The 18,070-nt window shown below is 34.0% G+C and overlaps 1 protein-coding gene across 1 annotated transcript in view; it reads left to right on the top strand.

Moving 5' to 3' along the window:
* toy (paired box 6 protein twin of eyeless) overlaps positions 1-18,070 on the top strand; it is a 96,683-nt gene that overhangs the window by 9,746 nt on the left and 68,867 nt on the right. The window contains exons 2-4 of the mRNA XM_023164406.2: positions 2,609-2,751; positions 11,609-11,831; positions 11,889-12,069. Coding sequence (XP_023020174.2) covers positions 2,739-2,751; positions 11,609-11,831; positions 11,889-12,069 — 417 coding nt within the window. The 5' untranslated portion in view covers positions 2,609-2,738. The remainder of the gene's footprint in view (positions 1-2,608; positions 2,752-11,608; positions 11,832-11,888; positions 12,070-18,070) is intronic.

Here is an 18,070-nt window from a genome sequence, read left to right as displayed (position 1 = left end):
TCGACTTGTTTGGTTTAAAGTCACTTATTACTGCTTTCCTTGAAGAGACATATAAACATATTTTTTGCAGAGCATGTTTGATATTTGTAAATTATTGGGTACTTTTTGATATCGCTCCTATGCAGTGAAAAACATGAAATTCCACTATTGCATTTTAAATAACATTCAATTCACCAGCTTACATGAAGAATATTTTTTGAGAAATTATTGAGAAAAAATGTTTACATTACATTAGGTGCAAATTTCTTGGCCAGCCCTATATTTATAAACGTAGCGATGGTCCAAGAATAAAAAAATAATCCAAATGGAAACATCATTGTCTCTATTGAACTTATACCGCTCTCTAATTGATAATATCGAAACCTCAATGATAACGGCAGATAAATGCAACTATATCATCTCCGCATTGTCTTCATTTCAGATGTCTAACGGCAGTCAAACACAATCAGCGGTACTCAACAACAAAAGAGCACAAAACGGTTGAAATTTGTCTTCATTTACTTACGGTGGTTATCACCACCCGTCGAGAACAATAGAGTAAACCTTGTCATAGATCTCTTGCTACTCACGTTCATATATCACCCTCCAGCAGTGCCGCAGCAAACAATGACGGGATCAGAGGTAGCGCTGAACAAGATGTTAACCTTTACAGAGCTTTGACAAGTGATTTTTTTTGACTTGGTGATTCGACATCAATGATTTATTGACTTTATCCGATCGATTATACTCTTTCTTAATAACATATGAATAAAAAGATGTCGCAGAATTATTGCCGTGATAAATTGATTATGTGTGTTTGACAAATGAAAGTGGATGAAGGGTATAATTCAGACAGTATTTCATAAATATGATTGGGCGTGTTGTGAGTTCATAATAGATTCAATAATGTGTTGACGTTGGGGACACACTAAGCGTGAGAAACGTGAAACTAGTTTTGACTGTAAGTAATCCCTTCTATATATATGTATATATATATATATATATATATATATATATATATATATATATATATATGCCTTATGCTATAATAATATATGCCTTATAGAAGGTTTCTGCTAATCAGGAATATATATTCATATTATTGTCAACATAGAATGAAAAGGTAATAAAAAACTGCATTATTTCAATAGTTCAACAGAAGCTGCATCAACGTTTAATTTTTTTTATACAAATTACGATATGAAGTTATATATATCATTCTGCTTTGATAGCAGAATGATATATATAACTTTATATATATATATATATATAAAGTTATATATTATACCACCTTGTGGTACTTATATTATATATATATATATATATATATGATATATATATATATATATATATATATATATATATATACGTTAATTAGCGAAACCGAAGAATAAAAATTATCAAGGTTATCATCCTCTTTAACTTTTGAAATGATTTAATTTCATTCAGGTCAGTTTCGTAATTTGTATCCACTCATGAGACAAATATTTCGCACAGCTGATTTTTCATTGTGGGTGTCTTACAGGTAGCGAACTCACCAATCAAAGTACACTATCATAAGCTCTATACAAGATGCTAACCTTTTCTCTGAAAATGTTTGTTAGATCTTTTCCTCATTGACTTTTCTATCAAAATAATACAATGATCAGCTATTCCGAGGTGGGTAAATGAAAGAAGTAGGCAAAATGTCTTATAGTACAAAAACTGAACTTTAATTGTCACGCAGTAAAAATACCATAGTGCTCAGTCTATAAAATATCCTTGAGATGCCATGGTGTTGAAAAGTTTTAAACATCATCCTTTATTTTCAATGAAGTTTTTTTTTAATTATAATCTGTCCACTATATCAGGACTCCTTCACCTGTGTTTAGTGAAAATGTACATATTAAACTAAAACATTTGCCAATCCATTTCATGCTATTAGTTCTTGGCTGATCAAGATTGGAATTTTGGCAGTTTATAGTAACAAGTTTATGATTTTGTTTAATTTATGACCAGGTTAGTTGTAAACAGCATGTTTACAGTTATGTATGTAATTTTGTTAAACTTCAGATCAACTTTGTAATATAAAATGGGTTATTCCGTGAATGAATTAACTGTAACATATCTTATGTGTTTTACCTATTTGACTTAATAATTTTGCTTCGAGTTCAAACCATATTTTGTATTATTACAATTCTACTGTAATATTGAACTGTCGAACAAGCTGTGAGTGATTAACTCTGTAATGTTTTTAATGTATTAGTTGGTTTTGTGATGCACTGTTTGGAATCTATGGTGTAGTAATGAGTATTACTGGATTTTTATCCCAACACTAAACCGTTATTTTCAACTCTTCAACAAGTGTTGAAGATGATCACTTGATGATTGAAACACGTGTTAAAAATAACGGTTTGGTGTTGAGATAAAATTTCAGTAATATTCTCAGTTGGTTTCTCAGAAACGTTCAATTTAATTACAAAAAGTATTTTTTTTTTCTAATGTTTTTCGAAATTTGCTGTCACGTATTCAAGAAATGTTAATTGATTTTCGAAACATAAAATATCACAATCTGAATTCAATATTCTATCAATTTTTCGCAGTTTTTATTTCAGAAAAATGCTATTATAATATTCTATCTTATTTACAGGTTAACCTAAAAGATCAATCTGGGAGCCACATCCGGACCCGTCCCGACTCCGGGCGGGTTTTCTCCAGTTATTTCCGCTGCAAAAACGCTTTCCCTGAGGGAATCTTCCTGTACTGAGGCTTTTTGGAAAATGCCTCACAAAGGTTGGTTGAACGGATTTAGTTTATTTTTGTATAGTTCTCCGTTTGGTTTCACTCTATAATCCGATTCTAATTATTACTTAAAATAAAAATATAAAAAGTAATTCCTATATTTTTGTTATGTTTTCCAATTAAGCTTTCCAAAATATTTGGTAGAAGTTTGAGAATAAACTTAATTACTAAATGTGTTATTATAAACAAGATTTTAAATTTGAAATATTCTGAGGGAGTGGACTCCATTGAATCATTCGTAGAAATCACAAAATCAAACGACTTTCATTCTGCTACTAGAAAGTTAGAACGTGTCATTTAATCTTCTATTTGTTTTCATTGAACGCATATTTTCATTCAAATAATAACTTGCCGGAAATTTCCAATTGCTGTTGTAATTTTATAACGGGATATTTTGGAAAACAATGGACAAAAAATAATTAATGATGATATCATCAGAACAAAAATTATTAATACCTTCCTTTATTGAGATTCTAGGAGTGATATTTTCATCTCATAGAGATTCACAAATTATCCTTGAAAATTTCTACCCTGAAATAAAATCATTTTTCCGATATATCATAAATCATGTGATCTTCTACTCAGGTAGAAGACCAAAGAAAACTTTACCAACTCATTAAATGGAAATACACAATTTGTGCTTGTTATAATATGTACCGACCATAAACTCTCTAGTGGAAATCTCACAATGAAGTGTTATTTAAATACTTCATATAATAACAATTTGAATCATATGACTTTCTCTACTCAATGAGTAATAATTTCACCTGAGTTTAGGTAATAACTAATTGAAAACTTCTAAACATCATAATTTCGGTCGGTTGAGTTTAAAACTACTGATAAATAGGAGTGTTTTAATGTTGACTGCAGTAACCTATCGGAGTTATCAAGAAGTTTGCTATTTCAAAATCTGTATAACTGCTTTTAATTTTAGGCATATAGAAGAATTTGAAAATACCCAAACTGGAACAAACTGCAACAAAAAAGACTCTGATTCAATCCCATAATCATGTTTTAATGAGTCGTCGCATTTGTCTGTAGGTGATTTAATTTCACTAGTTGTAATTTCATATAAATAGTAACATAGGGCTCAGTACACCACCTTGTGGTACTTAGAAATCATGGATTTTTATTGTTGACTGCTTAATATAAAACAAATGATTGAAAATGACTTTATCTAGAAAGAATGGGTGAAATCAGATCCGAATAAAGATAAAACAATGCGCTTCAATCCTACAAATTGAGATTTATTTGGAGCTACATGCGGTTTGCAAGTCAACATATACAAAGTCTATATTAACTGGTTCATTACAAGAAGGGAGAACGAGAAAACTTCTTTTAATTGAGGCATGATTAAAGGGCGCAGCGTGCTCATAATCGAGGGTGGGTTATTATGCAACGGGGTGTGATTATTGTTGGGGTGCCACGTACTCAAAAGAACAAACGTCTGAACTTATCGGAACCGCAGGAAAGCACTTGCTGAGGCATGCGTCTCTATTTCATTGATTTCTTAAGAATTATTCACTGTCGATGGGTTGCGCTTGCATTCATGTAAACAAAGAAATAATTTGATTTATAATTGAGATATCTGCTCTATAATTGAGTACTTATCAGTGGACGTGGGAGTATTTTAAATTATGATTCGATGTATTTTTTATAGAACATGTGATGCACTCTTTGTGTACTGGAGTTTTTTTGCCATCACCAAACCGTTTTTTAACACCTCGACACTTTTTTCGATCACTAGTGATCATTTGCATTGTTGTTTGATTTTCCTCTTGAAGATGATCACTTGGTGATCGAAACACGTGTCGAGGTGTTGAAATGACGGTTTGGTGTTAGGAAAAACTCCAGTTATATTCATTACTTATAGAAGACAATATTAAAAAAGTCATCAATTGCACCCGTGTTTTTAAAGTGATTGAATTTGGTTTATTGCTATGAGCATATAACTGTAATTTCTTATGTTTTCTTGATTAAGCACTGTGTGTTATGTTTCAACGAAGTTACAATACTGCTTCAGAACTGTTCCCAGATATATAAACGAAGACTTTCACGGCCGGAGTCATGAAAGTTGAAGTACCAAATGTTTCGCCTGCTACTGCGGCTGACATAATCACATATATTATTGAATATTCCATTATCGGAAAGTAAATTTCTGGTAGAAGCGAGTTTTATAAAACGAGTTCCTGAATACTACAATATCGACAAACCTTGGTGAACCGACCAATAATATCGCTCGTTTTTTGAAATAAAAAAATTTGACGAGGCTCACAGAACATTTTCAATGTCGGATAGATCACGAGTAGGTATACAAGTTAACTTGTGCATGGTTCTTGCCCAAAACGTTATAATGGTCAAACGGGTAGAACTTTTTCCCGAGGAATAAAAGAGAATAGGTGTAGTTTTCATGAATGTGAAAACCAATTCAACATTCGCAAACGACCTACACAAAGACATTTGGAAGAGAAACTTTCGAAACTCTTTTCATTTATAGATTTATCTAATATGATTGGATACATCTCCTTAATCTGTTATCATTTGTTGATGTAGCTGATTAGTTTATATGCGTTACCTTCCGTAATTATTTTTCGTTTTGTTATATTTCCATAATATACCTGTATACCTACAGGTATATTATTTCTTGATGATTACATTTGTAACTAGTTTATCTATACTCAGGTAAAATTATTAGTGATTAAATAGATAAAAAGTTATTATTCAAATCATTAATTTATATAAAGCACTATTTAGGTATAATTGAGTGACTATGAATATGCCTGAAGGAGCTATTGTATAGCGAAACACGTGTTGCGGATTTGTGAAAATTTCACAATAAATATGTTATGGATTTTCAAGTATCGGCCAATTCCATCATATATCTTATATGTCTTTTTGAACTTGATGTTTTGCTCTTCTTCATTTTATACACTGCTCAGTCATGGAATCTGATACAGATTAAAAACAAAAATCCTATTTTCTTGTACAACACGATCTAGAAAGATGACGAAATAAATACACTGAAGTGACCTGAACTGGCCTTGGTATAAATGAGACTGTTTGCCAACTAATGTTCCAGCAAATTCATTGATATGCAGAGGAAATCCGTGTTTTGATGTTCATTGTTGAAAACATTCTGAGAGACACACCTGAGACCAAATCGTTTCAATTGTTTATGTGCGATATCAAGAACCCTTTACGCATTCAAATAATTTTAAACCCGTAGTCAACGAGAGGAAATGAATCAAACTCCAGCCAATTCCACCTTCAATTAATTTATGCGAGTCCGCACAGTCTGGTGTCGAAGCTGTCACCATCTTGCCGACTAAAGACTCCCTCTCCTTCGTTTCACGTTTCGGTACGTCCTCAATTCGGCATGTAATGTTAAGGTTAATGCAATTTAAGCGCAGAGTGTCGCGAACTGCGGGTTACCGAGTCAACAAAGAGACGCCATTTTCACGAGTTCGACAGGAACGACGGGAACGGACGATCAAACACGCGAAGAAGAAAAGGACGGATATGCCAGCCAAAGATAACGGATTCCTTCGGGACGACTGGTGAGTGCATGTACTGGTCTTTGAAGTTCGTATATACTCAGACTTCTCTTGGGGTCTTAGAAATCGCAGTTGAAATCGGGTAATTGTAAATAGAAAGAAGAAAATTTGTCTGACCTGAGACCTATTGTCGATATTTCATTTATGTAGCAAATTTGTATACATTATATACATTTGTACACATTGTATACAATTTTTTATTTCAAATAAGACTTTTGTGTACCTACAAATAATCGTAAATTATGATGCCATATATATTAGAAGATGAATATACCTATACAGCATTACAAAGCTATAGTACATTCGGTACTGTCTGAGAGTGGAAGAATTTCAAGAATGCAAACGTGCCAGTACATCAAAGAGACCAACATAGTGTTCTGGCTAGATAGCCCTGGAAGCTGAAGCCATTATTGTAAAAAGAAGAAGCAACATAGTCGTCTCAAGCAAGTGGCACTGTCACTGAGATATTTATACACGCTATGCTCCTTGAGGATATCGCTGATGAGTGAATAGTGAATACCTAGTGAAGTGAATAGTGAAGTGAATAGTGACTTGCGACAAAGAACTTCAAAAGGTACGGCTGACGCTGATTATCATATTGCCTGAAAATTAGTTAATCAAGGCGTCTGACTGGGGGTATTATTATGGATCTACCAATGATATATTCTGTCAGATGCGAAGATAATTGAAATATTGAGAAGGTCAATTTATATTTGAAATAGTTTTTTTTAGGATTGTTACCTTCTATATATGAAATAATCAGAATATTAAATTTAAAAATGAATACAAATGTATAATAGGAAGGCCAAAAATTTGCTGGAATCTATTCAAATCAAAACATTGCAATTTGTAGTCATAATTTGTCTTTTGATGTAAATTAATTTGATATTATTATCACAGGATTGATAAAAAAGATGGTTAAAGTCGTCGGAACATCACCAGATAAGTATACAAATAATAGGTTTCCGTTGTTAGAAAATTGCACATCTGAATTGAACCCCGCTTTGAAGTTATTTTCAACAAGTAGAAAAATGTGGCTGTACTGAGAGACACACTTTAGGGTTTTGATGTTCCGGTCTTGCTAAACTTTCGAGACGGTATAACCCTCATTAACCCATGTTTCATCCAAATAAGAAATGGATTTCTCTCAAACTGTTTCTTCTCCATTTTCTCTCTGATTTTTCCATTAACATACTCTTTCTATCTTGTTTTCCAAAACTGAAGTTCAGCTCTTGTAATATCTTCCATAATCTAGTTCTAATATCAGGAAAAAACCCGTCTTCACGAATAACTGACAAAACTTTATTCAATGTAAGTGTTTCGTTTTTTATGTTAAAAGAGTGTACTGTTCTTCCATTAGAATTCTTGACTTCTCCGTCGATAACCAAACACTTTCTGCCAGTGGATACTTTCGGCTCCAAAAAGCTGTTGTTTTCCTTGAGTTTCCTAAAATTTCTAAAAATTGTCGATCTTTTGACACCAGTCTTACTCGCGCATTTTTGCACATTCACAACAATTGTATTTTCATTTATATTTAATGCTGTTAGTTTCGGATGCTTCACCGTTCCCAAACAACTAGCTTCTCGCGCTCTCGAAGTAAACTGAAGAATATTACTATCACTAAGAGTAACCCCTTTACCGTGGCCTTTAAACTCCCAACAGAATATAATTTAATATTTTCTTCCTATCGAAAAAGCCAAGTTGGTTCTGTTGATGGGTGCAGTGTGTCTGTTGACGGTATAATTTAAAGGAATATCTATTTATACCGCCTTCAAAAAAACAATGTTTTTTTAAAACCCCTTCAATAAAATATTATTTGTTGGAGAATATCTTATGATGCACTGTTTGGAACCTTTGGTGTAGTAATGAATATTACAGAAGTAAACTGGAGTAAACCATATTACTGGACCATATTACTGGAGTAAACTCCAGTAATGTGGAGAAAATCATGGTTACTACATGATATATTTTCATATTTTTCATAGTTGATGTGTTATTTTGTTTGTTACGAATGAGATTTTCCAAGAATAAATTTTGTATATTCATTTATTCAATTTGTTGAGAGTAAATGATTTGAATGCAGATATATATATATATATATATATATATATATATATATATATATATATATATATATATATATATATATATATATATATATATATATATAGATATACTGCTAAAAACGAAAGAAACAAAAACGCTAAAATCATTTAGCGTTTTTGTTTCTTTCGACATATTTCATTTTGTCAAAAATTTCAATATTAAGCGAGAGTGATTGTCATGAATTAGCTCTTATGTTTCTTTTATAGTGCTATCAATTGATTGTTGTATCGAATTTGAATAAAAACAAAATGCATTTTTCATTTACAAGAAAGTTTAGAAATTGTCGATTATAGAAAAGTTCATTTATTGATATTAGGTAAGAAGTTAAATATCTGTGTTCTCTTTAATATTTCAAATGGCGTATCCTTGAATCTCCAATATCTCGAATCATTCTAGATGCTCGTCAACTTAGAATTTATTACTATATAGAATACATGTTATTGGCAAAACCCACTAAGGAAATAAGTAACATAAAATTGACTTTATTAGTAACTTTTCATTTATAGAACAGATATTTTACGAACATTCACGGAATAAAAACTCAGACTTCGATCTCAACCTTTCTGAAAATTATTTCCGATCAAACACAGTTTCCGGAACATTTCAACGTATTAATCTCCCATCCATTGTTGCAGCAAATTGGGATAACATGGCACATCAAACAGAGGCATATGCAGTGAATAGTTGCAAAGCAACTTACTAACTTCGAAATCCCCTATCCACCCCCGAATTATGTACCTACTGTAGAGGCTGCTATTCACTGAAGTATTATCAGATTATAACGCACTTAATGCCTGCTGCTTCAAAATACTTCCCAATCCCCTCAGCGCGAAAGTTTTGTTATGAGGTTTGACAAATAAATTGTATTTTGGTTGAATTATTATAGACAATCATATACTTGGGAAGTCGAAATTTATTTCATATATTAATTTATTTCCCTTCAAGCTTCCATTGAGAATCTGTCATTTGACAACTGAAGAGAAATAAACATACACACACTGATGTCCCTTAGAGGAAGAAAATTTCATATTTGTGGAATTTTTCACTAATGATGTTTCAATTTTGACACTCTACAACTACGGAACAATTTCCATATCTGGAGATATGTATCAACCTTTAAGTAGATAGTGAGCTTTGATAGAATATTCTAAAGCAATGGTAATGGCACTTTCCAACATACTTGAATTTCAAAAAATAGTCCGAGATTATACCGACTATGTCCATGACATGATTCATTTAAAAAATTCAAGATCTTAATTCACCCAGCCGCATGTTATTAAAAAAAATGGGTCGTTCCTTAGCACCAATCTGTACAAGCAGCCTTGTCTGGGAGATCACGTACACTATGCATGATAATATTTGGAGCACTCCGTTGCTTAGATGGACAGAGTATAGAATGTGGTGTCCGGAACTGCTATTTCCAGAATAGCAAGACGATATACCTACTAGATAGGGGATTGCAACTTTCACCAGTACAGCCAACGTTGAATGAAATGATTTGAAATGGTAGCTAATGAGAAAGCTCATAAATAGTCTCGTGTCTGATTCTGATGAGCTACCGATGATACCGTTATAATATGAAACCGGACACAGAACGGGAAGTGCTCCTGCAACATCTCAATAGCGTAAAATATTCCATGAAATTTACAATGCAGAAGGAATTCCAAAGTTGTGGTTCCTAGACGTGATCGTAAAGAGGAATAATGAAGTGGTAAATAACCGATTAAAAAAACCAACTCACGAAAGATATCAACATTCAATAAGAAACATTGGAAACCATTTTCAATGAATGTTTTGTATTTTTTTCATAGATCCTTGTGGAACACCAGCACTGGACAAACTTTTTTCAGAGAGGCATTGGTGGTTACTTTCTAGAAGCTATCTTGGAAAAATATCGTTTATGTTCATTTATTGTCATATCTGACACGGTCCAATGTTCAAAAGAGACTATTGAAGTTTTCAATAGTATTATTTCAAGTTTGTGCAAATACACTATTTTAATGTGTCATATTGACAGTTATCGTACGCGTAAAAGTTATTTGAATTTTTCTATCCACCGAATCTTGTTTGAATTTTTTGTCTGAGTTGTTATCAGAGCTATAGCTTGGCGTATAGTTTGGAGTGGGCTTATTAGGAAAGTTTTTAATTCAGATAATCTTAGATTCTTGGGAAAATATTTTGAAATGATGAACATTGTCTGTATTTCATGTTATAAAACTATATTTTGGGCATCTAAAGTTATTCACAAAGAAAAATTGAAAGTGACAATTGAAAAATGTCGTAAAAAAACTAATTAATACAGTTCATTGTATGATTTTCACTACACAATAGCTTCCTCAGGCTTGAGGAAGCTATTGTATAGCGACACACGGGTCGCGGTTTTTGTAAAACCCTTTATAGTGCAAATCATACAATAAGTTTTAATATGGATTTTCATCAAGTATCGGCCAGTTCTATTCAATTATTGAAAAATATCGTATTTTGATGACTTTTCGAATATCCTGTCAAAAAAAATAATTTGTGAATATGAACATGATGATAAATTAAATGATTCAATATCCTGAGAAGAAGTCAAATAGGTAGTATCTTTTTCAAAATTTTTATCTGAAAAATACATGTAAATATAGAAGTTGTCATTTATATTTTTCATTTTTTTATGTAAGTTTGTTATTTCGATATTCTATTGCAGGAGTAGAAAAACAATACAATGTTTTTACTGACCTTACTGACTCAGAGAAAAAAGAATACAATTTTAGCCAAAATCAAAGAAATCATAGAAAAAAGTTTTCAAAAACCTTTATCGAAGTTTCATATTAACCAGTGCCTCAGAGGAATAGACTATTGTATCATTATAACACGACTTTGTAGTATTACCACTACGGAGGGTACTGGTAGATGATAAATAGGACTCTTGGTGTTCCATCGAGGTAGATTGCATGAATGACCTACATTACAAAGATTTTCAGAAATTCCTATAGCTTCAATTATTCTCCATTTTGTATTTCACTACGTATAACTTTCTGATTGCTTAAATCTGTTCTAGTTTTTACGATGTAGCTTCTCGTTATTTCATCACCAGTCGATTGAAATGAGCAAATAGTTTTCCCCGCCCCTATGGCGCGGGGAAATCTATTAATAGATAATTATTAATCGTGTCGAATTCTAATTCTCCACATGCTTATTTTCAGAAGAGGACCTCATGCACCACATGAGCCAAAACACAATATTCGGATGTTCAACAGCCGGCCACAGCGGCATTAACCAACTGGGGGGTGTCTATGTCAACGGCAGGCCCCTTCCCGACTCTACTCGCCAAAAAATTGTTGAACTTGCTCATTCGGGTGCCAGGCCCTGTGACATATCCAGAATCCTTCAGGTGTCCAACGGATGCGTTTCCAAAATTCTCGGCAGGTAACAGTCCCAAACGGCTCTATCTGTATGTTTGGCTGATGGTAGTTATGATTACAGGTACTATGAAACAGGCTCAATCAAACCGAGGGCGATAGGAGGTTCGAAGCCGAGGGTGGCGACGACGCCGGTGGTGAATAAGATTGCTGAGTTCAAGAGGGAGTGTCCCTCTATTTTTGCTTGGGAGATAAGGGACAGATTGCTCTCAGAAGGCGTTTGCAATAATGATAATATTCCCAGTGTAAGTATACTTTAATAATTTAAAATTATATATGCTCATTTGTAAGAAAATATTTTGGTATTATGTGAATTAAATGCAATTTCGCACACCACTGACTGTAAGGTTCGAAAGAAAGAATGCAAACTCGAAGATGACGGTAATGGAACAGCATTGTTTCAACGGTACATACTGATTGTGCATACCAATGTCTTAGAACTGTCCACAATGATCCTTAAGATCTTCCAGGGCCCCTTCTGTGGTTCACGAAACTTTTCTATGAACAATAAACATAACGATATGTCCCCTATTATGAATAACTACCATGTAGATTCGTTAACTCATACCAATAACTTTACATATAGGTTTCAATATTTTTTAGTTGAACTATGCATCAAAGAGCAAAATGGATTAGGAAATTTTGTTCAAAATTACGTGATATCAAATTATTTCTGTAGAACCGTGACCACCCTGTATATTTCGTTTCAAAAGTTATTGAATAACAATTAGATTGTACTTACGACAGATACTTCTTTGTTGAACTATTCTGTTATTCTGAATTTTCTCAGAAATATATTACTTTTCTTGAATTGACTTTTTCATATATTCTTTTCACCTCCATGCTATTAGGTTGTTTCCAAAGTTTTATCCGTTTTAATTTGATGTGTTTTGATAGCTCCATATCTCCATAAATATTTATTCTACTGTGTCATGTTACATACTGATGGATAGATAATTTTGTAGTCTATACATTGATGCTGTTCATTCTTTTCCAAATTTTATGGGAATTCAAACAGTTCGAAAAATCAATCAGGCATTTGGAAATGAGATTGATAATGAACGCACTGTTAGACGTTGGTTGGCGAAACTTCCTTTCGGAGATTTTAGCCTCGAAAATAAGCTTAGAAGTAGTCGACCAGGACGAGGATTTGTGGACCATGTTGGAGACTGACCCATCACAAACTGTGCTTGGGATGGCAGAAGAACTGGGCATCAGCTCCCATGCGCTTTTTGATGTGTTTAAATGTATTGGAAAGGCCAAGAAGCCTGACCGATTTGAACGATCAACATAAAGTCTTACGTTTCAAGGTCTGGTCTTTGCTTTTGCGCAACCAATACGACGCTTTTTTGGATCGAATCGTCAAGTGTGATGAAAAGTGGGTCTTCTACGATAATAAGATATGTTCAAGATAGTGGTTGGATAACAATGAGCCACCAAAGGCGAAAATCCACCAAAAAATACTATGGTTACTGTATGGTGATCAGCGGCTGGTGTGATTCACTAACACTATGCCTTTTTGCAAACCCGCCAAACCATTACGGCAAAGTCCAATTGTATGGAAATCGACAAAATGTACCGGAAATTGCGTCAATATCCGTTCGCACGTTTCACTCTCCTAAAATTGAACGAATTGAGCGTTTAAGTTTTGTCTCACACACCGTATTCTTCAGACCTCCCGCCAATCGACTACCATCTTTTCGAGCACTTCGATAACTTTCTCTCTGGTAGAATCTTCAGGACCAGGTAAAACGGCTTCCGTCCACTTCATCGAATCTCGAGCATTCAATTTTTATGCTGACGGAATTTATTGACTTGTGTTATGTTGGAAAAAGTGCACTGATTAAAATTGCTCCTATTTCGATTCAATTGAATGTATATTCAGTGAGACATTTCAGTTAGAAGTAGATTAATAAAAATGGACAAAATATTTGAAAGAACTTAATGGTACTGGGTGATTTTTTAAGAGATATAGGATTTGATTTTCAAAACAACACAAAAAAATTGAAAAAAATTATGAAATCTTTATTGGAATCGATAGAACGATCAATATAATTTAATGTTTGAAGATTATTTCATGCAAATGTTGTCCGCGGCTCCGCTTTAGATGGCCCATGCGAAAGGTCCAATTTTGGCACACTCTCTAACATTTCGACCGGTATTTCACGTATAATTGCTTCAATATTGGTTTCCAGAGCGTCAGTCGTTGCTGGTTTATCTCTATAGATATGGGCTTTAATATGACCCCACAAGAAATAATTCAAAAGCGTTAAATCACACGATCTAGGCGGTCAATTGACGGGCCCCAAACTGTTCACCGAAGGCGGCTCTCAATTGGGCCATTGTTTCGCGTGCCGTGTGGCATATGGCACCGTCTTGTTGAAACCATATGTCAGGCATATCCAATTCTTTCATTTTGGACGACAAAAAGTCGTCAATCATTACACGGTAGCGCTCGCCATTCATAGTAACGATCCGGCCATTGTCGTCTTTGAAGAAGTACGGTCCGATGATGCCACCGACCCATAATCCACACCAAACAGTGACTTTTTCGGGATGCATCGGTAGCTCTTGCAATGCTTGTGGCTGGTCTTCACTCCAGATGCGGCAATTTTGCTTGTTAACGTATCCATTCAACCAGAAATGATCCTCGTCGCTGAACACAATTTTTCGATAAAAATGTGGATTTTCCTCCAACTTTGCCAGCGTCCATTCACCAAATGTTAGACGTTGTGGGAGGTCGTGTGGCTTCAGTTCTTGCACCAGCTGTATCTCATAAGGTTTTAGACTCAAATCCTTTCGCAAAATTTTCCACGTAGTGGAGTAACAGAGGCCCAATTGTTGCGAACGGCGGCGAATCGACATTTCACGTTCATCACGAACACTGGCGGATACAGCCACAATCTTTCCTTCGGCCCTCACCCTACGTATGCGTGTTGGTGGTTTAATGTTCAATAATGTAAACTGGATTCGAAATTTACTTACAAGCTTCCGAATAGCTCCCTCAGTAGGCCGACGAAACTGCCCATAAATTGGAAGAAGTCCACGATCACTTTCTTCACCGAGCATGAATTTTGATAATAAAATTCAATAATTTGCAAGTGTTGTTCATTCGTAAGTCGATTCATGGTTAAATTATAGACCAAACTGAATAAGTTTGACGATGACACAAGACACGATTCAAGTGTGATCTGTCAAAAACAGTGTTGCCAAAAAGATAACAGCAAAAATATCACTCATTACATATAAAATACGTTATTATTCTCTTACCAAGATCATAATGTATCTGTTAAATATAATATGTTCAGTACGCAGAAATGTTTATATGATAAAGTATGGGACTTTGAGACAAAACTCTGATTTTTATAACAATACGTATGTTTCTGCGATGGAGAGCAGAAAATTATTGGAATCCCATTTGAGTTGAAGAGCTTGAAAATACTCATCAGGTACATACATACAGGTTAATTAATAAAAAAGTAGGTGAAGTCATAAATAAAAGCTTGGCTACAAGATCGATGACCGTATTGAAAATTGCCTTCTGTGTCTCTGCTGTTTTCAGAAGAAAAAAGAAACTAAATGTTAGGCAATCGTGCAAACGGATATATGTATACATATTTATATTTCGAAATTTCCCTTGTTGTCATAGTTGTAGTTTACAACAACGATAAATATCATAATTTCAATAATAAAATTATTCAAATTTCTCTTCAGTTCATTCTAATGAATGTTCAAAATGTTCCTGGGAAAATTAATAATAATAAACGTATTCATTACTACAACCACTAACAAAAATAAGAATATTAAGTTCTAACTACATATACAAAGTTATAGTAAGAGGCGAAGTTCAATTTTCGCAGTTATGCAAATAACTGCTAAAGTGTTCTTTCGAAGTAAGCACCTCTCTTTCTTTCCACGAGTTCTGAAAATTATTTGCGGTTATATGTTCTGTAGATCACGCCTCAGAAACATCTGGAGGCGTGATCTACAGAAGGACCACGTCTGCTTGTATACCTGTTTGAATAATTGACAAACCCAAATGAGTTTTCAACTGATGTTACGTTTCAGCAAGATAAGGCTGGTTTGAAATCTGCTCCCTCAGAATGACCTGCTAGATTACATGACATGACGCTTATAGATTGTTTGTAGGGATTCGTGAAATCTACACAACCGCAGTCTATTCCAAAGCTCATGGTTCTCCTAATGGGGATACCTCAGAAACATTCCACAATGTAAGAAATGAATTTGTATTTCAGAAAGTGAATGATGAGCAGTGTTTGAATATTCACGAACTGAAATGAGTATGGGATACAGTTTTTTCTAAATAATGATATTATCGTTTGTTCGCAGATTCTCAGAACGAAGTGCTAAATACTCAGGATCGGCTAAACCGACTTTCAAAAATGGAAAAAAATTGATAGATCTTGTTATAATAAGAAATGAAATAACTTTATTTGTGAAATTATAAAACAACAATAAAAATTGATTGGCGCTTCGGGCCAACCTCAGTGATTCCAGTGGCGCATTTGCTTTTTCTGCTGTAGGAAAACCCGGAAAAACCTGTACCACCACATCAGAAGATCTTGATCTGCCAGTGTTCTCTTTCTCATGAAACAAAATTTAGCTTGTATCCAGATGTATAATGAGATATAATGAGTTATAACTTGAGAACATCAATTGGTGGCGCCCTCTTGGCAACGAGCGATGCAACATCTCATCAAAAGTATTGATAATGATACATGTTTACGTCCGCACTATATAATTAGTAATTGGAGGTCTGAGAGATGTATAATTGTTGACAACTGACAAGTAGATTATTCAAAAATTCTGTACTTTGTCACAATTCCTCATAATTCAATATTTTTCATTCCATACAACAAAATCCTGACACTTTGATAAATAAATGTTTTTTACTGACTGAGTTAGCGAGAAAACTATTTATTGAACTGAGAAAGACCGGGAATTGAGAAAGAATATATTTAAAATTATATACCCATAGATTGGAATTATATAGAAACAAACAGGTTGCTAACTTTGAATGTTAGCTTTGAATGACCAACTGTTTCCACCAGCCAGGAGGTATTCTCCTCTCAGATAAACTGTAGTTATCAAGATCGAAATGTGTAGCTCAAACCATGATGCACTAGTTTAAGTGCATCATGGTTTGACTGTGAGCATTTGGTGACCTGCTCAGGTACACCTTCATGCATCTTTTTGGCACGGAGGACTCTTTCCTCCACGGATGACACGTCATCTGGTGGAGATATTCCAACGATCCTCACTGCCGGGCGGGTGGCGACATTGTAAGTCGTTTATTTATTCCTAAATCCAAAAAACATGCCATAGTTAGAGGAATATATCAATTTGGATCTGTGAATAACGATGTGAGTGAATGGGAATTCAATATGCCTCCCATTTCCATTAAAATAGTACAAAATATCCTTGAACAAAGCCCATTGTTCTTTTTTGGTGAAATTTCATTGACTTCACTTCTGTCATCAAATATATAGTAATATAGCGGAGAGATGGTCTCGTTGGTGCATTTCAACACTATAGTTTCCAATATTCGGGTTGAATAGTCTTGTAAAAAATGTCCAATTTGGTTAAACTCATTTGTATCATCTTGAATTGTGCATTATTTATTGCTACCTGGTATAAAATGAACTAAGGCTGCGATGAAATTTTTAGCAGCCAATTTTATTATTGATTCTAAATGCAGAAACTCTGGTCGTGAAACATATAAGTGAAGAGAGAGTTTATATACGCTTTCCTTTCAATTTTCAAAAATGAAAGATCCTGCGTAATCTACCTAAAAAGAAGGAGATGGAGGTAACCTATAGAAGCAGGAATGTTACCCATTAGCATAAAAAAATTTGAGGGTATTCTGGGAAATACTGTGACCATCAGTGAATTATATTATTTGCAGGCAATCTACCCAGAGTGGCTCATAACCAGTTTCAAACAGAAGCTAGTCAATGAGTCCCGAAAGATGTTTCACAAATTGTGGAATTTTGGAAAGTGAAATTGGATCTGATTCAGAATTGCGAAAGATATCTAACATTCATTTGTTGTGTGTTTTTTTGTGATTTTTTTATTATTACCTTTTTCTGTATGATCATGGCGTATATTTCTTTGTCCTAAGCTTCATATATAAAATTTTCCTTTTGGCTTTTGTTTATCGATGATGCCTTTAGCGATAATGTCATTGATCTCAAAATGGCCAAATAAACGAAAAGCAACTGCCTT

This window comes from Leptinotarsa decemlineata, unplaced genomic scaffold (genome assembly GCF_025532065.1).
Source record: "Leptinotarsa decemlineata unplaced genomic scaffold, Ldec_3_MD MMD2_P_RNA_scaffold_6, whole genome shotgun sequence".
NCBI classification, from domain to species: Eukaryota; Metazoa; Arthropoda; class Insecta; order Coleoptera; family Chrysomelidae; genus Leptinotarsa; species Leptinotarsa decemlineata.
This window is presented reverse-complemented; position numbering and strand designations above follow the sequence as displayed.